Raw genomic sequence first — 22,444 nt, 5'->3', positions numbered from 1 at the left:
CGTTGTCACAGATAAAATGGGAGGTGGTGAATTATCAGGCAGGGGTCTGACATCGGCGAACTGGACTACTGGGACAGCAAGTGAAACGAGAGACCGAAAGAAGTTGGGAGATTTGACCTGCACAGCTTGTTCCAGCGTGCAGAAAAGCACGGTCATTTAGGAACAACTGGAATGTCAGTATCTTACTGCACAGAAAAGGGAGGAAAATCGAAGTAGTGGAGACCAGTGACGAATGGCTTTCCTCAGGGGTCGGTATTGGGACCGGTGCTGTCTAACATATTTGTTAGCAACATGGACAGTGGGATCGAGAGCACCCTCAGCAAGTTTGCAGATGACACCAAGCTGAGTGGTGTGGTCAACACATCTGAGGGACAGGATGCCATCCCCAGGGACCTGGACGGGCTTGAGACGTGGGCCCACGTCAAGCTCATGAGGTTCAACCAGGCCAAGCGCAGGGTCCTGCACCCGGGTCGGGGCAATCCCCAGTACCAATACTGGCTGGGGAATGAAGGGGTTGAGAGCAGCCCTGCCGAGAAGGACTTTGGGGTACTGGTGGATGAAAAGCTGGACAGGAGCTGACCATGTGCGCTCGCAACCCAGAAGGCCAACCGTATCTTGGGCTCCATCCCCAGCAGCGTGTGCAGCGGGTGAGGGAGGGGATTCTGCCCCTCTGCTCTGCTCCAGTGAGACCCCATCTGGAGTCCTGCGTCCAGCTCTGGAGCCCTCAGCACAGGACAGACATGGACCTGCTGGAGCAGGGCCAGAGGAGGCCACAGAAATGATCAGGGGAATGGAGCACATCTGCTGTGAGGAAAGGCTGAGAAGAGAAGGCTGTTCAGCCTGGGGCTGTTCAGCCTGGAGAAGAGAAGGCTCTGGGGTGACCTTAGAGCAGCCTTCCAGTACCTGAAGAGGCCTACAAAAAAGCTGAAGAGGGACTTTTGACCAGGGCCTGTAGGGATAGGACAAGGGGTAATGGCTTTAAACTGAAAGAAGGTAGATTTAGATTAGACATAAGGAAGAAATTCTTCTCTCTGTGGGTGGTGAGGCCCTGGCAAAGGTTTCCCAGAGAAGCTGTGGCTGCCCCCTCCCTGGCAGGGTTCAAGGCCAGGGTGGACGGGGCTTTGAGCAACCTGGTCTGGTGGAAGGTGTCCCTGCCCATGGCAGGGGGGTTGGAACTGGGTGATCTGTAAGGTCCCTTCCAAGCCAAACCATTCTATGAGTCTGTGACAGTGTAAAGTGTGAAAACAAATACAGGGAAACAAAACCACAATGGGAAAGTCATCCCAGTGCACATGGAAACCAAACAGTGCCCAAAACTAAGAAATCTGAAAGTCAAGGTGGTAAAGTAGTACAGCCTATTCACAATGCGGGAATCTTAAAAAAAAAAAAAGCAGGTGGCACAAGGTCCAAATCATGGCATTGCTGGGAAGATCCTAAATTAAAAGAAATACATTATACATATCTAAAACAGGAAGAAAAACCCTGTACAGAAGAATGCAGAACTGCGCAGACAGTATTTCTATATTTTATTTATTGGTGATATTCAACAGCCTAACAAAAATGGTTTAACTCACTAACAACTACTGCTGCATTAAGTGAAAGGTGTTTGTTTCACACCACCACACAGGTAATTAGCATGCTGTTCAGACAGCACACAGGAGCAACAAAGTATCTTTATGATACAATTTAAACCATATATTGGAAGCAATGGGAAGAATATAGTTTTACAGTTGCAAAGTTGACTTAAAAGATGTATTAAACACGACGGAAGGCACGGAACTAGGACCCCATTATCAGAGATGGCCACAGGCACTGTTACCTTCCATTTGCTCCAACGTGGCTCAGCATTTAGCACTTCTGCAGGGTTACAAATACAGCAGCATCCACACCTCCCCCCCCACATTATCCTCACTAATTTAATGTTTAAAACCCAAATCACTAATGCCAGTTCTACCCTGAAAAGAAGCAAAAGTTCACAGCCATATACAGCTGATGCTGTAACAGCTGCACGGAACTCTCCCAGCAGGTGGGTTACACGATGCTATCCACGATGACAGACGTAGTAACGCAAAGCTAAAATAAGAGTTTGATCGAGTAAGAGTCAGTAGTGGAGCTATCGGTTTTGTTTGGCAGGCTGAAGACTCGTGCGAAAAAGTCCAGATCAGATTCACTGCTAAAGTAAGATACACAATTTGATATCCGACAAGTGCAACAAGTACTGATGCTGCTCACAAGACCCAAATTCTGTACAGGTTACTCATAGATGGAAGCGTTAGTGTAAAAAGAACACAAATCATTTGACGAAAAAAGATTACTTTTCTTAACTGCGAAATACAAGTGATTTAAGTACAGCAGTTGAACAAAGCAACTTCTTTCTTCTTAGTGTTTGAATAATTTATAAATTGTTACATGTTCAGTTACTACACTGAAGAGCTGATGGTTGATAAATTTCTCTATTCAATTCCTCTTGCTTTCAACTCTGATCGAACCCGCTGGAGATAATGAGGATCAGGGTAACCAAATCTAGGAGAAGAAGAAAAGAATTGTTTGGGCTACTTTCACAATGAAGCACTTGACAGTTCTGCAGCACTTTCTCATCAAAATCTCTTACAACACTTTGCAAATCGTATGCACTCACTTTTTACTCTACAGAGAAAACAGACCCTGTTTCGCAGGTCAGAGAGGTGGTACAGACAGGATAAAGCTAAAAACTTACAAAAACCAGCTGCCGAATTCGGTCGTCCAAACTGACACTAAGAACTTGCTTTTCCAAGCTGCCTCGCTCGAAAATGACAGGGCGCTTGGGTACGCATCGTTCCAAAAACCAGGCCTGAAGGGCATCCAAGTGAGCGCTCGAAACACGAATATAACAGCACTTCTGGATTTTACGTAGCGCATCAGCAAGCGCATGAAACAAGTGGTAACTACGGAGAGCATCTGGGCAGAGGGGGGGATAAAGTAAAACTGGTACGTTTTGCTCTTTTATGACCCTAGCCCAGGGAGGAGGATCTAGACACACATCTTTAGAGCTTGCAGGAAGACGCCTGCCCCTGAGAGGCTGCGACAAGCTTGAAAGGACTGCTCCAAGCCTCCCTCTTGTCTCTGAAAGGTTTTTTTTCAGGAGCCAAACAGCTTACTGATAAAACAATTAATCATATCTTTAAGAAAGGTCAATATTCTGTTGCCAGCTCACTCTATGAGAGGTGCTGCAGGCAGCTCCCGCTCGGTACCAGTGAGCATGCTGCCTGTGTGCCCTTGCCTTTATCTAGAAGTGCAGCAAGTCCTCAAGAAATGCTGAGCAGAGTTGTCTTCTACTAAGAAAATCCTGTAATAGCTCAAACAACCGAAACGGGGTAACCCCTTCTATGGACAGGGTCAGCGTGGCGTCCTGTGCTCTGACCAGAGGCCCACCAAACGCTGCACAGCTCGGGGCTCTTCGCATCTAAAAGCACATAACCATATCTATACTACAGTCTCTTTCTTCTTGCTGTTAGCTCTCATACATAGAATTTCAAATAATATTTTACAGAGTCTGAGCGCTGTCTTTACTGGGATCAGAACGGATCAGCACCTCCTGGTGCAAACCAGCAGGTAACAGAAGAGGCTGAGATCAGGAGTCCAGCCTTTGCTGCCATCAAGAGCTTGCTGTCCTGTCCTACACCAGCAGCAGTTTCTCATCACAGTAGTTACTAACTGAGTAGGTACTTTACACCACTCACTAGTGAAGGAGAGGCCTGAGGGGCAACAGAAGACTAAGCTCGTCCTTGTTCCAGCTGTCCAAACTGGTGAAGGTGATTCAAGTCTGGATCCGCAGAGCGTTCCACCATCACTTTGTTACTGACAAAATCTGAAAGCTCTAATGTGGAAAATATTCAGGGTATCCTTCCTGCCGCACCTGAGTAGCAATATAATTACATAAACAGAAGACTACTTACTTGGTAAGTCCTCCAGTCATGGAAGTTTTGTGGTGAATATCATTCCATGTGATAACATTTTGTACACCAGTAGTACGTGAGTGCCCCACTGTGAAAATCAGTTTTTGGTTAAAGGCTCGTCTGAGGAGCTGCAGAACTTCTCGCCCTTCCTTATTGTCGGGTAAATAAGCTAATCGAGTAGTTGCGGAGTAAGGTTTCCCTGGGTTTGGATGGTTGCTCTGTTTTGTAGAAAAACAAAACACATTGGATAGCATAAATGCTTTCAAAGTGTGAAAATCGCACATCCCTGCTTTCTCAATACTTTTTTATCCTGTCTCTGATTCAGAAGGATATAGCGTAACTGGCGACCGATTTTGAGGAGTTTTTTTTCTCATTAGATAATTTATTTCACATAAGTTTCATTCACATTTTCTTGTCATCACTCATGCATCCATTGTTATTTTTAAATTTGTGTTTCCCTCTTTGCTCTCCCAAATGTACATCGCCCCACCCCTGACTTTTTCATTTATCCCATTTTCAGTCCTAGTCATGACTCTAAGCACGTCACGTAAGCTGATTTCTCACCTGGAAAGCTTACAAGCCAGCCTGCTACTCATTCTTGCCCATTGGTGTTGTCAGCTAAGAGAATGCCTCAGAGAATCCTCATTATACTCGCAAAATTTTGTGCACATGATATCACTCCAGAGATTTCGGTTCAGTTATTCCCAATGTACACATTAAAGACAGGTAGCTCCGTCCTGGTGCATATAAAATGGAGGGCTACCATTTGACTATTTAATTGCTACTACACTACTTAATCGCACCCAAAAAGACTGAATTAAATACTTGCAGATGTGTACAGAACAAAGAAATCTCTCTCCTAGACGTGCATTAAAATGATGGAAAAATAGTTAAATTTTATATTCAGTACTGGTTTTGTGGTGGGAAAAGCATCTTTTATGAATCTTTAAATATACTTACAGTTTGAATACCACTGTACATACTATATGTAATCTCAATAGTACCACAGCCGGCATAACCTGGGAGAGATGTAGACATCACTCTAGTTGACATTGTTCCCTCGGGCTGGTCTCCTTTCACGAGTCCATAGACGGTGTTACAAACCGGACAACTTTGCTTGTAAGTCATGGCCTGGGCGATGCAACTTCTGCAAAACGCATGATTGCACTTTACCAGTATTTCTTTATCACTAATTGTCTCCATGCAAATCGGACACACATCTTTGTCTTTTTCTTCTGTCTTTGCCTTAGGCTGTCCTTCAGATGAAAGTTTATTCTTTTGGTTGCTACCCTGTTTCTTCTCAGAGGCTCCTGTAGCTTCTTGATAGCTGCGATCAGAGGACAGCGGTGTCCTATTTTTAGTTGGCGTTGAGTCTTCAATGCTAAGAAGGTTCATAATGTGCTTTTCAGCAGCATTAAGATGGTCTGGTAAACCTCTTAAGATGAATCTGTCTTCCTTCCTCTTAAGTTTTACATGCAGATCTTCCAATTGTTTTCCATTAAGCAACACGTTTAATCGTTTCTTCTGATCTTCCGAAAGTTTCGAGCTGATGACTTTTTCTCTTAACATTGCAGAGGCATTCTGAAACGCATTGATGAAACTTTCAGTAGCATGTGAAGACATATCAGAAGTTTTCATCCTAGGCCTAAATACTATGAGAACCTTCTGGCCGTATGAACTGTCTGTCTTTTCTATTACTGTGTCAAAATTGTCTTTAATGTCTTCAGTTTCTTTGCTTAATACTGTTTCCAACAATTTATACAGAGAAGCATCAACTTCAATTCCATTCCTGTATTTGTACAGTTCGGATGATATTTTCATTTTCTTTTCAGCTTGGCTGTTCTCACCTTCCTCTGCTAGAAGTTTTTTGGCAGCTAAAATCTCACTCGCTGGACCACGGAGCAGCAACTGATTCCCTTCCTCTTTGGCAAGAAGATTACTAAACCTAGCATTTAATTTCGTTATTGTCTCATTTAACGTGTAACTGTTTGTTACGGGAATTTTTTCCTGTTTCAGATCTCCTACGCTTTTCTGAAAAGTTGTGATAAAAAAATCTTTAGCTCTTTGTATTGATGCAGGACTTTTATCAGAAGTGAAGTATACTGATGTGGTTCCGTTGTAATGATCTTTACTTTTTACACGCACTCCAAAATGTTCCCACAGTACTCTGAAGTGTTCTCTGCAGGTATGACTGTAATATTCATACAGAGCCGACAAAACTGTAAGCTCATTCATTTCTTCTGTATTCAGACCATTTTCATCTTCCAAACCCTTCTTACTTCCAGAATGTGAAAAATCATGGTTTGTGTCATTGCCTGCAAGGATCTCCTTAAAGTAGTGATAAGCTTTTTCAATATCCGTAAAATCTCCCGTCAATTTCTCAGAGCCATCAATACCTGGATTTCCTTCCCTTTTCAAATTTGGACATATAACGGTAATTTTCTCCCTTTGCTGTTCAGTGAACATAGCAGTATTCAACGTTGCAGATACTGTAAGAAATATCTAAAGAGAAGACAAGGAAGATATCAGTATTTGTTTTTTTTAAGACTCTCTGCTTGCTGCTTCTGTATTTTGAGTAAGCAAAAGCTCTGTATGTCTCAGTAGGGCCAGATTGCTACAGACACATTTGTATGCAGTGTTTCTTTTGTGTCATGTACACTGACATTACATACATGTAAGTAAAGCCATCTGCTTCTTAGTCAGCAGCAAAAATTAAATTTGTTAACGGCATCAGCACTGCAGGAACAAAAACAATACCTTTGCTACTTAGTTTGGAGACTGGGACCAGTACTCCCTGCTCCTGACCTCTGGTAATGTGGTTAGCGTAACTGTCGCCATTTTATAACGCCATTCTCCTGACTGTGCTGGTCACCGGTCACGTATTCGCCCCTTCTCCCCTCATTATCAGGCCCTGAAGGTCCCATGCCCCACGCAGACAAAGCAAACTGATTTCTTCTTCCCCCTCCCTGTCGCTCTCAAGGTTCCGGGGCTCCAGGCCGACTACTCCCCTCCTCACGGGCCCTGCAGGTCCCAGGCACCCTGCCAACCAGGCGGTGACGACCCCACCGCAGAGCAGGGCACGGGCAGAGCACTGTCTACAAAACTGAGCAGTCACGAGTCCTCCGTGGGAACCTGGACCACGACCGCTGCCGGACAGTGAGACTCGTGATGCCGCAGCGGCCGGGGACACTTCCTCCGAGACTGACTGAAAGACTCATATTCTTTCACGTGGTTTTCGAGTCTAGATTATCGTTGTCACATCGATGCGGCAAGCCAAGTATTAAGATTTGACAGGCACTGCAGAAGGTGCAGGTAATTAGAAACCATACGCTGAGCTGTGCTATAAAATTCAGTGCTACGCCACTTGTAAAACTGTACTACGCTGATTGTGCTTGTAGAAATCTGGTGTTGTTCTGATCATTAATTCCATGCTATGCTTATCACAAAACCCCGTGAAAATGATGTGCCATCATCATTCTGCCAAGGTTCCCCAGAAGAACCTGTCTGTCCCCTTCACATCAGGTGACAGAGACACAACATGTTTTAACAGCACGTATAAGTTACAACACATTGTTCTTTAATTATATTAGACTTTCTAGTTTTCTCTCACTCTCTTTCTTTAAAAACATTCCCCAAAGTCATGCTTTAGTAGCTCTGGGTTAAGGCAGAAAACAGGATTCTAAAAAATAATAAACAACATGTTCCTATCTCTACTTTGCACAGACAGAAGGACGGGGAGATCTGCAGCATTCTGCTATGGGTGTCAGAGAACCACGGCGCTGGCACGCGCTACACCCCAAAGCTACATCTGTGCCACCACGCAAACCAGGGTCCACCCTCTGGGCCAGACACCGGTGTCTCGGTGGAGACCCACCCATGTCATCCAACACGCAGCCCAGCCCGACCCCGCGTCCCTAACGCACAGCTGATCCCTTCCGCGTAACTTCTAGTTCCAAGCATCTGAAATCGTGTTTGCTGCGCTACGTCCCATCAGAGCAGATTTTTTTCACGCCGAGGTACGGGATGGAAGTAACCAGGGCTGCCTGAGGGTGCAAAACCTGCTGAAGCGGGGTCGGAGGTCCGCGCAGCAGTAAGGCGTCCCAGTCTGACACAACTCTTCCACCTTTTGGAAGCAGTCCTTGGCGCACACCGTCCCCCAGGACCTGCCAGGGTGCTGCTCCGTGGAGTGCCAAAAGCTGCCTGCAGCTGCCAAGGCCACTTGGAGAGCACGCCGCTGGTCACCACACGTGGATGGCCACGCCAATCTCCCTCCCTGCCCGCGCTTTATCAGCCAAGATCACAGAATCACAGAATGTTCGGGGTTGGAAGGGACCTCTGGGGATCATCTGGTCCAACCCACCTGCCGAAGCAGGGTCACCTACAGCAGGCTGCACAATACCTCATCCAGGCAGAGTTTGAGTATCTCCAGAGAAGGAGACTCCACAACCTCCCTGGGCAGCCTGTGCCAGGGCTCCGTCACCCTCAGAGTCAAGAAGTTCTTCCTCATGTTCAGATGGAACTTCCTATGCTTCAGTTTGTGCCCATTGCCCGTTGTCCTGTCGCTGGGCACCACTGAAAAGAGCCTGGCCCCATCCTCCTGACACCCGCCCTTCAGACATTATATACATTAAGGTCACGTCACCGACATTCGCTCGGTGTGAAACACTGAAGTGCGACACAAGGCAACGCAGAGGGCTCGGGGCAGCCCGCGGCACCGCTCGTCACCGCTCCTCCTCACCTACCTTCCTGGTCATGGCTTCTCTCGCCGCGTCCCCGCGTCCCTCGGCTGCCCGCTGCGGCGGGGAAGAGCCGGGCGGGAGGGAGCGGCCGGGGGAGCCCTGCTCGGGGCCGCGGCCCTCGCCCGGGCCCCCTTCTCCCCCCGCCTCGATGACGATCTTCAGGCACCGGTCGCCGATCTCCAAGGCGTGATCCGTGCGGGACTCCACGCTCCTCCTGTCTGCAGCAACGTGGGGACAGACTCACAAAGCCACCTGGAAACCTGAGGGCTGCCCCCGCCCGCACACCGCAAGATGGCCCCGCGGCGGCCATTTCGCGCCCCCGCCGGCCCCGGCCCCTCTCCCCCCGCGCCCGTACCTCGCTCCCGCTGGAAGCGCACCCAGTAGGTGCCGGGCCGGGGGCCCGCCCGCACCTCGCACTCGCCGCCCCCCGAGCGCTTCCCCGACTGGAAGTAGCTCTGCAGCTTCAGCATCGCCTTCTCGCCGGCGTCCGGCGCCGGGCTGAGCCGCACCAGCAGCTGCCCCGCCGCCATCATGCCCGCCGCCGCCCCCCGCTTTCGCTTTCGTTTCCCGCTCCGCCGCTCGGCGCCGCGGTTCCCCGCCCCGCCCCCCGCTCCCGGCGCTGAGGGGCAGACGGCGGCGCCGCGCCGCGCCCGTTCATGGGGATCCTCCAGGTACCGGGGCGGGGCGGGGGGCGGCGGGGTCGGGCGCTGCGGGGCCGGCGGGGCGGGGGCCGAGGCCGAGGCGAGACCTCCCGGCGGCTCGGCGCCCGCGGCTGGGCCCGCACCGGCGCTGCGGCTGCGGGGAGCGGTGGGGGTGTCTGCGGGCCGCGGTAACGTGTCTTCTCCCTCGTGTGTGTGTGTGTCCGCCGCAGAGTTACAGCCCGGAGAGCTGGAGGGGGAGGCGCGGTGCAGGTAAGCTCGGGCCCCCTGCGCGGCGCGTTGCGGTGTTCCGGCTGCAGCCGTCGAACTGGGGAACAGCGCGGGGCAGCCAAAAGCGGCCTGAAATGTATCCGTGAGCACGGTCACGAATCGGTATTGTTATTCATTACCTCGACAGGATTTGCTTGCGTTTCTCTTTTAGAAGTAGGAGCTCGGAAGTGTTGTCATGAGGCAGCACGTTTACTTTGTGAGTGCAGAACGTTGGGCTCTTCTTCATAGAATCACAGAATGGTTTGGGTTGGACGGGACCTTAAAGATCATCTGGTTCCAACCCCCCTGCCGTTAGCAGGGACACCTTCCACCAGACCAGGTTGCTCAGAGCTCCATCCAACCTGGCCTTGAACACTGCCAGGGAGGGGGCAGCCACAGCTTCTCTGGGCAACCCGTGCCAGTGTTTCACCACCCTCATGGTGAAGAATTTCTTCCTGATATCTAATCCAAATCTGCTCTCTTTTAGCTTAAAGCCGTTCCCCCTTGTCCTATCACTACACACCCTTGTGAAAAGCCCCTCTCCACCGTGCCTGTAGGCCCCTTCAGGTACTGGAAGGCTGCTCTAAGGTCACCGCAGGTTCTGATGCCCAAGTAGGACTCCATTCCAGTTCACATGCTAGCAAGCTTTTGTCAGAGTAATTTTCAAACTGCCATTGTGGACTTTTTAAAAAACCATGATAAGTTTCAGTGTTATTGAATGATCTAATTATAAAGTGAATGGGAAGTTGTTTTTTTCTCAACGGAAGCATAATTTTTCTGAACCGTGGCCTCTTCCTAAAGCAATTTAGCAAACCAGTGTACTGGTTCCATTAAACAGTTTCAAGACAGCCAGTTAATTCAAGCCTTCTCAGTGAACGTATCGATATACATACCCTTACTGAAAACGAGGAATCTAAAATTTCTAGGCAGTTAAATAAAGTACAACAAATAAAGTAAGTTTTAATGCATTTTCATCCAATATACAAGCAGGTAGCATACCCCGGAGGGAAATTGGATTAAACTCATAAAATTAATTAACCCAACCACTGCCTATAGTGCTGCTGACATCTGCCGGGAGAGGGCTGCTGCACTCTTTACCATTATTTTTTTGTTCCCTAAAAAAAGTGGTTTAAGAAGCCCTCCTGAATTCCTGAGTTCCTCACAAAGACAGAACTTGCCTGCGGGCTTTCAGCGCAGGCCAGAGAAGATCCACGGAATCAGAGACAGAGCTCGGCGTAAGAGCTCCGTGGCACGGTTCAATGAGTGTGTTGGCAGCTGTTCCTCTGCCGGTGGGGCTGCGGGTCAGCGGCTCTGCAAGGGCCAGGGGTGCTCACCCTTGGATCTGGCTGGATCACCCTTGGATCTCGCAACAGTACCAGCTCAGAGGGGGACAAGTGGTGTTTTCTGCTTTGTAAGCGTTTTGAAGCTCTGGTTATGGTGTGGCTTTTCCCATTTGCTTTCTCAGCTAGAGTTTTGGTAGCAAATGCAGCACAGCATCACAGTGGCACCGCAGCCAGTGAGCAAAGCCCTGTAACAGCATCTGCTTCGAAGACGTTCTTCTCGTACTTGCCTGCTCCTGTTTCCTGCTTCTCGCCATTTATTCTTCTCGGCCCATTCAGTTGTGCTGCTGCATCAGTCTTTGGGGTTGGTGTTCTAAATCAAACTAAGTTCTGTGGTGTGGGTTTTGGGGCTTTTTTATGCAGATTATAGCACTGATTCATTTAAGAGTATGTCCCTGACAATGGTTGTGTCAGCCTAATGGTGGGGAGAATAAACAGCAGGAAAGAGAGAGAGATAAGAACAAGTAGCAGGAGGAGACACATCTTAACCAAGCTTCCTCCCCGGGTAAACAGTGAGGCAAACCGAAACCTCAAGTCACCACAGGCTCAGTGATGTTGTTGTCATATTTTAGTGCCTATGGAGGAAGAATAAGGGAAGAGAAGCGGTCAGCCACTTTTAAGGAAGAACCTACAGGCTGTATGCTGGTAGTCCGTCTGCTGAGAGGACTCTGAGCAGGCTGTCTGGGGGGCTCAGGGCGTAGCTCACCGGCTTTGACATCTGCCCGGTCACAAGAAGGCAATCGTGAAGACAGGCTGCTTCGGAGGAGAGCATGTGGTCTCTCTGAGGACGCTCGGCAGCAGCGGGCCACTGCTGTGTCTGCCTGTGTTCAGTGACAGGAAGGGGGCTGGTGGTGATTGAGAAGATCACAGAATCACAGAATGTTCGGGGTTGGAAGGGACCTCTGTGGGTCATCTAGTCCAACCCCCCTGCCAAAGCAGGGTCACCTACAGCAGGCTGCACAGGACCACGTCCAGGCGGGTCTTGAATATCTCCAGAGAAGGAGACTCCACAACCTCCCTGGGCTGCCTGTTCCAGGGCTCCGTCAGATGAAACTGAAAGTATTCACAGGCTTACAGGAAATGGTGGACAGCATCATATCAACTGTTTCTCAGAATCCAAATATGTTAAGCTGACAGAGCATGCTTGAACTTTTCAATTTCTTGAAGTTCACACTGCTGTGATTCATAAGGTGTTGGAAGGAAAGAGGATAAGGTCTTGGGGGAAGGAGGTACAAGATGGGCAGGCTAATTTGAACAGAATAATGAACAATACTTGAGGCCTTGATTTCTTTGCTTAGTTGGGCTTTTATAAGCCTGTGAAAAGGGGTGAGAGAAGATCAGACTATGCCAGAAATATTGGTAAGTGATGACAGTAGGATAAAATCGAGACCTGTAAACCACACTTCTATCTAAAAAGCAATGTTTTGATAGTAGTACCTTGGATTTCACTGTATATTATTCTGTATCCTAGGGCCAAGCATGGTAATGGACGAGGACAGCTTGATGATCCCCATCAATAAAGATGCCTATGAAGTTCTTAAGAAAAGAGAGGACTTGCTAAGTAATCTCATTTACAAAAAGTTTGCTTGTACATTGACTTTCAAAAGTACAGAAGGCACTGTTGAAGTATACAGGAAAAAGCTAAAGCAGGGAATTGACATTTGTGTTTGTAAGGATGATCTCACAAGACACAAGGCCGATGCCTTGGTGAATGCAGCCAATGAGTATCTACAACATGAAGGAGGCCTTGCTTTAGCCCTTGTGAATGCTGGAGGGCGAGAAATACAAGAGCAAAGCCATCATCATATTCAAATGCATGGAAAACTCAGAGCTGGCAAAATAGCAGTGACAGGTGGAGGGAAGCTTGCTTGTAAGAAAATTATTCATGCGGTTGGTCCGAGGTGGACCGTTTATGAAAAGGAAGGATGTTGTGGCGCACTTCAGGAAGCTATTGTGAATGTTCTGAAGTACGTTAGTGCTCCAGAAAATGGTATAAGGTCTGTGGCTATCCCAGCAGTGAGTTCAGGTATTTTTGGCTTCCCCCTTGGTTTGTGTGCTCAAGTGATTGTAATGGCTATAAAGGAATTTGTTGACGCAAATCCACCAGGCTGTCTCAGGGAAATCCGCCTGGTCAACATTTGCGAGCCTACAGTTGCAGAAATGAAGAAGGCCTGTGAAAAGTTTCTGGGCGATGCCAGTTCGCTTCAGGAAACTCTTTCGGCTTCACCAAGCCAGCCTTTGGATTTCATCAAACATGAAGGCATTCGCTTGCGCATCGTAAAAGGACTGACTGAAGAGCAGAACGTAAGTCTGTCCCGTAATACGTCAAACATGGAGTTGCCTCCAAGTCTTTGCAGGGTTTGGAGCCCAAGAGTTCAGAACACACATTGTATCGGTCCACTAAATAGTTATCTTCTCAGCCTGATGAGCATTTACAAATGGTAAATAGATTCTAGTGGCAAGGGGTTGGATTTGTTTCCTAAATGGGTATGAAACATTAGAACATTTTTATTTCTTTTTTTGTATACATGCTGTTATGGTATAATAGGAGGCAGCTGAAGACTGGATGATTAATAATAATATATCCCTATGTTAATGTTTATCTTCTTATTATAACATCATGGGAGTTCACATTTTATCATGCATTCCCTAGAAGTCTACTCTTATTTTTTGCCTTGCTTTTATCCTATAATTTATGTTCTCATAGGTGTCACTACTGGAGTTATTCAGCAAACACTGAAACAGCTGAAAATTACTTATACAGATGATATACACCTTACCTTTAAACAGTGCGTCGTTTAAATGGATTGATTTAACTTTTTAGCTAGAAAATCTGATGCAAAATAAATGATCTTAGTCAGTAGTAATCCAACAGCGCTCTTACACTTGGAGCAACACCACAGGAATGGCATTTGCTTTTAGCAAATACTGTATCGTAAAAAAAATCGTAACTTTAAAGAAGTATCTTAACTGAATAGGAAGTTCATTTTTTTTAACGTGAGAGCAAAGGATTGCAAAGTTGACATTGTGGGGAATTTTATTAACCAATCCTACAGCACTGAAAGATACCACGTGCCTTCAAGACTGTGAGGAAAATATACTCCAGAGTCTTGTATCTTTAGATAGTCTTCAGCAGTTAAACTTAGAACAATTACTGCTGTTATCAGCATTCCGTAAACAAGTTATTTGCATTTTACGTATTTAATTTGAAATACAGAAGACCTAGTATGGGAATGTGCCGTTTCCACTGGGAACTTGGAAGCAGCTATGGCTTTGCAGTTCTCCTGTGTGCACTGACCCCGCTAGTCTGGCGATGAGTGCTTGCTCCCCTAGCACGGGGAGCACCTCCGTGCGCTGGGATAACGGACGTAGCCACAGCTCTCTGCTGCTCGTTGATAACTGGCTGCAGAATTGCGTTTGGTGAGGCGCGCACGGGTCGCTTCTATAGCTGCGGCAGTAATTCTGTTGAGTGCCCTCTGATGACTGGAACAAGTCTTACGCAGACTGTTGGCTTCTGGAAAAGATGTACGCTAGTAGAAGGTGCATCCTTTGACGTATTCCAGCGCTACCCTGAACAGTAGTAAGAGAACCTTTCAGCCAGCTGATCTGCTGCAGTCAGGCTTTTCTAAAGGAGTAGTTCCTAGAAAGAGTGCTCTCTGTAGCAGCAAAGCTTGCAAATAGTAAACTTGAAGTATACTGACACTTTGCACTGTTTTCTTCCAGACTACAGCTATTGTTAATTCTGTGTCTGTGAACGGCGAGCCTCACTCTCCAGTTTCCAAAAGACTGTGGCAAAAAGCAGCTTCAGCTCTTCAGGAGGAATTTCAGTCTCATCTTAGATATTCTTCGTCTTATAAGGAGCTCTTAGTGACAAAAGGACATAATCTGCCCTGTGAGCTTGTACTGCACGTTGTATGGCCTCAATACTACCACAGGGTGTTACTGTGCGAGGTGATGATCAGCTACATTGGATTTTAATTGATTTTCATGTGGAGTGACGAGAGGACTAAACCACTTGTTTTTCCTGCAGGAATTAAAAGCTGCAGTGACAAGATGCCTGTGTTACCTTCAGGACAGGCAATATCCCTCAGTTTCTTTTCCAGCAGATGGGATGTGGTCGTTAATGCTGCCTGTGGATGTAGTGGCAGAGATCATGATTGAAGAGGTTTTAAATTTTGCCGGGGCACACCCTGAGAAGAAGATAGATGTGCAGTTTGTCCTTTGCCCAGATGACTATGATGCCTATCAGGTAACAAACTTGTTGTTAACTACCAACAAGAAAAACCCCAAACTGTGAAAATACTCCCATAGATGACTACAGATTAAGATAATTTTAATTCCCTACTAGTTATAACATCTGTGAGTAGCAGGTCCCTTTATGAAACTATTTGTCTTTTTAACGGGTATTATTAATCTGTATAAAACTTTATTTTCTCCTCACTAAAGCCAAAGTCTTCACCTGGTGGTCTGATAGCAAGAGGAGGGAGCTCTGAAATTCCCATGACTGTCAGCGAATTTATAAGAAAGAGTCTACTCTTAACTCATTAGAGAATAAGCTTATTCCTCCTCAGAAAGTTTAACTTTTTTTTTTTTGTATGAAGTTCCTGGGGCAAAACACTATCAACACATTATTTGACCTAACATGATAGAAGGGTTGCAGACAGACAGTGGATAATTTCAGCTGCAGTGTGCCATTTTCCACCTTGTGAATATTTGGCCGACGTGATTAACACAACTATTTTAGATCGCCATCTATTATAAAAGTACAGAGTTTGCTTTTGTTCCCACTGAAGTTCAACGATCCATTCTTTCAACAGGTACAAGAACTAGGTGGAGGGGGGGTGGAACTAGATGATCTTTAAGGTCCCTTCCAACCCAAACAATTCAGTGATTGTAAGATCAGACCCATGTTCTGTAACAGTCCCATAAACTCTAAAGGAAGCTGTGTGATGGCTACGTGCTCATCACTTAATCCCTTGATAATCAGGGCACGGCAGAAACTCTTTTTGCTGAAAAAAGAAGGAAAGGCCGGTAGCCAATCCGCTGCCTAGCAGAGTGGCGCTTCTCAGAGGCTTTCCATGTGTGATCATGCAGAGGAGCTTCGGAGTAAAGGCAGGGGAATAGTCTGGGTTTTAAAACTGAGTGAGGACTCATCAGCGTTAAACTGCAAGTCATGAACACCTTTATCTGCTGTGGTTTCACGAGTTCTGGACATGCTACAACCAGAAGGAGTTGGTAATGGTGCCGTTCAGTGTGTAAGGTGTCTTGCCTGAGGAGACGCAGAAGAACAGGAATGCATTTGATATGGTTAGGAACAACATTTTGGGAAAAGCTGACAAGTGTCAGCTGTTAACATAATTTCAGAATTTTGGGGAGGTGTAACTACAGCTGTAAACCACTTACCTAACAGTTTGGATGAGATTAATTGCATATTTGACAACAGAGACTGCAAATTGCTTCTAAACTTTTCTCTTTCAAGGTTTTCCAGAGAAAATTTCATTCAGCAGTACACAAACTGGGAAAAAATCAACATTACAACAGCGATCATTTGAGTAAGTAACGAACAGAAGGGGCATTTCCAGTAAAGGAGTACTCCAGATTTGAGAATCAGAACTCACGTTCCTTTGAAAAGAACTTGTGTGTCTTGGGGAAAGAGGGAGGCAAAAATGCGTGAGTGCTTTGCATTTCTACGTTAATAGGAATGGAGCTGGGTGCTCCCTTACAAGATTTTAAAATGTAAAAATCATTGTCAGTGCCTAACTTTTTGGAAGTCATTTAGTGGAAGGCAAATAAATTCTGCATGTGTGTGGTTGTTTGGTTTTTTTTGTGGAAACCTTACCTCCTGGTATCTAATCTCTTTTTTTCTGAGCATACCAGAAGAGTAGTGTGTTTGGTACACTGTACATCTTGGATTACATATAGGAGTTTGTAACAGCACTGGAAAGCTCTTCACTCTTCCAGTGCACTTGTATAACGAGAAGTCTTTCTTCCAGGTACAGAGTCAGGCAGTCAAAGCATAAAAGAGACTGAAAACAATGAACCAGCTGTCGAACTTAAAGGGAACACCCGTACAGCGTTGGAAGCAGCAGAATCGTGGATCCAAAGTGTGTTACAAATTCAGGAGAGTCACCGTGCTACTATTGAAAACAACTACATTTTTAGCCTTGGTAAAAACGAGTTTGCAGAACTGTCTCGAGAGCAGCATTCTAGTGTATGCGTATCCGAAGAAGTGAGAGGTGGAAAAGCAAGACTGGAATTTCAGGGCCCTCCTGATGCTGTGATTGAGGCGGTGCTTGCAACTGAAAAATTACTGCTTCGTATGCAAGAGAAGACTACAGCCAAACAAGAGGAACTGCTGTACTTAATAGGTATGTAAATAAGTGACTAATGAAGTAAATACATGCCTAAAGAAGGTCAAGTATGAAGCAACACACATGTAGGTCTTGCTGAGAGTGGACAGATGTGCATTGAGTTCACACACATACTGAGCGTTGCTTTAATTACCGACATGACCGTATTTTGTCCTATGATCCCCCCAAAGACCATTTGTTAGCTCTGGTGACTCGCTTGGCAGCATTCCCAGTAGGGCACAGTCTGCACAGGGGCTGGCTGTCGTCCTACGGCCAGCTTAACGCTGGCTTCCTCCCGGACAGCTTCACTTTAAAGCCTGGCCGCTGGAGACGTACAGAATTTGCGCTTAATTAACACATACCTTTGCTGAGCTCGTTTGCTAGCTACAGCTGGACCAGTGTTGCGGCACCCACCAATGGACCTGTTCGGCGGAGTCCGTGACTTTCAGTAACAGTTGGTAGAACTAGTGGCGTTACAAAAAGCTACCAAGTGATCCATTTTTTACTTGTGTTTGTATTGTCATTCGGTAGATACCATTATATGAAAATTGGGCTGTGGAGAGATGTAATGGGAAAAATAAATTGCTTTTCTTTGGTTGCCCCTCTCTCTGGTTTAATAAATGTATGTATCAGTCCCTCTCAATATTAGCCTCTGGCATTACTTCGAAGAGTATTTAACATTCTTTGTTCTTAACTAAACTACCAAACTAAAGTATTGGATCGCTCCTCCTTGCCTTTGCTTCAGACATTATGATATATGAGAATTTTACCCCTTTATTTGTACCCAGGCCAACCAGAAGCAGGTCAGCCTTCAGAAGGACACCTTCACAAGACAAATACTACTAAATGTGTCCAGATTTCACCGGTGGGGTCACACCTTCAGGAGTTTAAAGACAGACAGAAACAGTTTGAAAAAGCTGGGCTTCACGTTCTCAAGGTAAAGAGGGTATTCACAGAAAAACTAAATCTCAGCTGATATATTTGAAGTAACATGTTTAACCCATGCTTAAAAAACTCAGATGAAGTATTTCAATACATTGCTTTTAAAAATTAAGGTGAAAGCAGCCTAATCCTTAAAATAGATGTAGTCTTTACTTCTAATAGAAAGTATTTTAAACATAATGCCAATAATCACTCAAGAAGTGTAGTTAAATTCTGAGAGGTCCTTTGAACTGTATATTCTGTCTCTTGTTTCGTGCTTCAAATGTTCCTTTACAGGACGCTAGAGAAACAGGCGATAGGTATGTTAGAATGAGTACAGTATTGCAGGGCAGCAGTGCCGGGTCTCTGTTTTCTTCTTGTGAGCTTGACACCAGAAATTAGCAACTGAACCTGTCAGAGTTACGATCCAATAAGTGGTGTGTTGAAGTTGGGATCTTGCTTGGATGTCAGGGCTGCCCTGAACGCGAGGAGCATGAGGCTGTGCAGCACAGAGAAATAACAGAAGGCTGTAAACAGGGATTTGTGTGCCCAGCAGTGACAGCGGGTAACTGGAAACCACACTGCCATGTGCCGAACTGCCCTTCCTACGAGAAAGGTATTTAACGCTGAAATAACAGCAGGTACCAACCAGGTGACAGCAAGAGCTTCTCGATCCACAGATCGAAAGACTTTGCTGAGGCTCAACACAGAAGCTACCTCAGAATTTGGAACAAGGCTGCACTGAGGGTCAGTCATAGCTCAGTTAAATGACTTCTGAGGGCAGAAGCTTGATCGTGCTTCAGCACCTGCGTGTTGGTAGCTGAGCAGCCGGGAGTCTGGCACGGGCGGGGTTCTGCAGAAGAGGCCGTGCAGGCCCCTGGTACGGACTTTTGCCCCAGGGCTGCGCCTGGCCCGCTGGTGGAGTCGGGTGGGGGAGTGGGAGCTGCCGCACAGCCAGTTCGCCTGAAGCTCTGGGTGGTGTGATGCTGCCGGCAGCCACGCTTTTGAGACACAAGCCCATGTAAAGGCCCTCGTACCTATGGAACTTTTTCTCCCTGAGAGCTGTAAAGTTTTGATCGACGAGGGCTGAGGCTCTCCACGCCTTACAGGACGCTCACAGTTCTTTACATGATTCGGCTGCGAGCACCCACGCAGCTTATTCTCACGTCTGGTTGATACTCGATCCGCTCGGCACGCCTGAAGTACCGGAAATCAGTACAGTAGGGATATACTCCCGCTGATACCAGCGACAGGCATGGGATAGTGGCATGGTTCTTCTTCTGTGGATCAGCTGCACGCTTCAGATGCCTTATCCGCTACGTGGTCAATGGATGTAAGCTAATCAACGGTTCTTACATTGAAGAACATAGCCTGAGCAAGAGCACTCGATGGATTTAATGGATATTGGTCTCTGTTTTCTTGTATGTTACAGATTGAAAAGATATATAATCCTCTTCTATCTGCTGCATTCCAACAAATGAAAAAAAAAATACAAGAAAGCCAAGGTACCTCTGGAATAACCCACAAGTTGTACCAGCACGTTCCTGCTCAGTTCTGCAGCTCGGTGTGTCAAACAGGATTTCACAGAATGTATTCTCCACCAACAGGTAATAACTTGCTTTGGCATCTTCAATCAAAATGAACAGTGACTGACTGCTAAAGTTGGAGTAAAATCAGGAAAAAATGGCATTCCTAAACAGGAACTGTTTCTTACTGGTATTTAGAGTCATGTGAGCTTACTTTTTTATCTACAGTAAGCTTTTCCTGGTTTTCCTTCCTGATATTGTAGTCAGCAGGGCTCCGGGAGGGTGAGCCTGGATTCTGGCCGAGCCCAGACACTGTTGATGGAATTGTTGATACACACATAATGCCACATCCAAGTGTAATTTCTAAAGAAAGTCAGTGTGCTTCTTTACTTGCTGCAAACACCCATTCAGCAGCTTGATGCTTTAAAACACGTTCGAAGGAATCAGAATGATTGAGGCTGACGGGTGCTTCTGAGGGTCCTCTAGCCTGACTCCCTGCTCGAATCGGGCGACAGCAGGTGAGCTGGCGGAGCAGACTGCTGTTCAAACCAGAGCTCGCTGAGGAAGAAAGTTGTGGTGTCCCTGAAACATTGGAGTAGACAGCGCAGGAGACCGAAGTTTTCAGAAATGGAAAGAATAAGCATTTAGCGCTTCATCCTGCAACAGCTGAAGGGTGTGATGTTTTGCTTATCAAATGCAGAACTGGGATTTCAGGCAATAACCTGTTCAGAAAGTGGAGATTTGCCTTTCCTTGTGTATGCAATGCACACAGCCCATTTTCACACTCTCAAAGTAACAAACAGGATGATGGTCTAACTTCATTTCTTTGAACTTTTCCACATTATACTGTGATACCATTTTTATGCAGCATTTTCCTTGCAAATCCCAAAGCTTTTTTTTTTTGTAGTTTGCATTACTAAACTCTTACCTTCTCTGGTGCTAATCAGAGTCCCTAGTACATGATGACAGAAGTGTTTATATAAATACATTATACCTTGCTGATTCTGTCCCTGGATTACCAGTTACATCCAAGCGGTTACCACTGGAGTAGCAGGGTGAGAGGGGACCTTATAAATGCTTAGAAATATCTGAAGGGTGGGTGTCAGGAGGATGGGGCCAGACTCTTTTCAGTGGTGCCCAGTGACAGGACAAGGGGCAATGGGCACAAACTGAAGCAGAGGAAGTTCCATCTGAACATGAGGAAGAACTTCTTCCCTCTGAGGGTGATGGAGCCCTGGAACAGGCTGCCCAGGGAGGTTGTGGAGTCTCCTTCTCTGGAGATATTCAAGACCCGCCCGGACAAGGTCCTGTGCAGCCTGCTGTAGGTGACCCTGCTTCAGCAGGAGGGTTGGACTAGATGACCCACAGAGGTCCCTTCTAACCCCTACCATTCTGTGATTCTGTGATCAGCTGTCATTGCTCATGGTTTCAGTGGGAGGTCAGTGCTTGCATCAGAGACACTTCATGCGAGTTTACTTCCAAAAGGATGGGGCGCACTGAGCAGTAACATAAAATATCATACTGAATCAAGAAGCAGTCTCTTGGTCCTACCACCCCAAAAGAACTGATTGTTCAAGGCTGTTTTTATTTCTGAAAATTTTTCTTTCTGTTTCCAGAACAAAAATACGGAGCTGGCATCTACTTTAAAAGGAACCCAAAAAGCCTGATTGAGGGTAAAGACAAGTGGGAAACAGACTCTAAAATGTACGTGTTTGAGGCTGATGTATTAACAGGCTTATACACTAAAGGCAAGCCGTCTTACATTGTGCCACCAGCAGTCGAGGGGGATGCCATTAAGGTATATGACAGCTTAGTAGATGATGTACACAATCCCAACATCTTTGTCATTTGTAACGGTGTTGGGGCCCTTCCACAATATTTGTTGACTTGTTCCCAAGTGAGGGAGACGTATATGGCCCTCTGAGGAAACCAGCAGCATCCCGAGTAAGAATTAATCAGAACTGTAGCTATTGTGAAGACCACCTCAGAACAAAGTCTAGTACTTAGATATTAAGAGGCTGCTCTACCTAGTAACGTGCTGTGATCAAAGCGCCTTGTGCAGAGTGCTCTGAAATATCTGTGAACAAAGAAAGTCAGTCACTACCTTAAGGTGATTAGGACAAAATTATCTGTGAATGGAAATGGAAAGGAAAACATCACAAAATACAGTACAACATTTATCTGGTAATTTACTTTATGCCTTACAGTATTCTTGAAAGTGTTCTGAGCGTGACTATACAATTGATGTTTGCGTAGGTTCTTATTCTTCTATTACATTTTCTTAATCTGAGATATTGCATATATTAGTGAAACCCAAGAAATCTTGGTTGTGCCTTTGATTCTTAAATTTTCTTTTGACTTAAGCAGGTGATGTATCCAGTGAAAGTTGTTTCCCACTTAGGGACATGCTATTAAATACGCATAGTTATGACAAATGTGAGGCAGTAGTTTGGGATTTCGAACAGTAGTTGCTGTTACAGTTTTGTTAGTTAAGAGATTCTGAGCACTGTAGATACATGTATTAAAAATAAAAAGTATGAATGACACTGTCTGCTAACCTGTTTTTTTTTTCCATACAGTCTTAAAAACGTGACTTGGACTGCATTTGAGCTTCACATTTCTCAGTGGTGTTCAATCTCCTTGAAAGGCTGTACAATAGCAGAGAACTGGTTCAAGCCACAGCTTGAAATCGCTCTTCAATTAATCTACCTTTACCAATAGCTTT

General features: G+C 46.0%; 2 protein-coding genes across 6 annotated transcripts; one reads left to right on the top strand and one right to left on the bottom strand.

The window, feature by feature from the left end:
* Positions 1-1,509: 1,509 nt before the first annotated feature.
* DTX3L (deltex E3 ubiquitin ligase 3L) lies at positions 1,510-9,270 on the bottom strand. Its single transcript, XM_075430172.1, has 5 exons — positions 9,030-9,270; positions 8,678-8,892; positions 4,896-6,437; positions 3,936-4,153; positions 1,510-2,523 (listed from the first exon to the last, which is right to left on the bottom strand). The coding sequence occupies exons 1-5, from the start codon at positions 9,205-9,207 to the stop codon at positions 2,454-2,456; spliced, it is 2,223 nt and encodes a 740-aa protein (XP_075286287.1). The 5' UTR covers positions 9,208-9,270; the 3' UTR covers positions 1,510-2,453.
* PARP9 (poly(ADP-ribose) polymerase family member 9) lies at positions 9,243-22,440 on the top strand. 5 transcript variants are annotated; one of them, XM_075430171.1, is made up of 11 exons: positions 9,243-9,345; positions 9,546-9,585; positions 12,394-13,226; positions 14,646-14,873; positions 14,953-15,171; positions 16,402-16,474; positions 16,916-17,290; positions 18,061-18,209; positions 19,626-19,800; positions 21,336-21,423; positions 22,299-22,440. In XM_075430171.1, exons 1-11 carry the CDS (start codon positions 9,331-9,333, stop codon positions 22,438-22,440), a joined length of 2,337 nt encoding a protein of 778 aa, XP_075286286.1. In that variant the 5' UTR covers positions 9,243-9,330. The 5 variants fall into 5 exon arrangements, with proteins under 5 accessions (XP_075286286.1, XP_075286282.1, XP_075286283.1 ...); XM_075430168.1 differs by lacking the exon at positions 22,299-22,440 and adding an exon at positions 11,048-11,226 and having other exon boundaries at positions 9,287-9,345; positions 9,546-9,705; positions 21,336-22,265; XM_075430170.1 differs by lacking the exon at positions 22,299-22,440 and adding an exon at positions 11,048-11,226 and having other exon boundaries at positions 9,310-9,345; positions 21,336-22,265.
* Positions 22,441-22,444: the final 4 nt, after the last annotated feature.

The sequence above is a fragment of the Opisthocomus hoazin genome, chromosome 9 (genome assembly GCF_030867145.1).
Source record: "Opisthocomus hoazin isolate bOpiHoa1 chromosome 9, bOpiHoa1.hap1, whole genome shotgun sequence".
NCBI classification, from domain to species: domain Eukaryota; kingdom Metazoa; phylum Chordata; class Aves; order Opisthocomiformes; family Opisthocomidae; genus Opisthocomus; species Opisthocomus hoazin.
The sequence above is the reverse complement of the archived record's forward strand: the minus strand, read 5'-3'. Positions and strand labels throughout refer to the sequence as shown.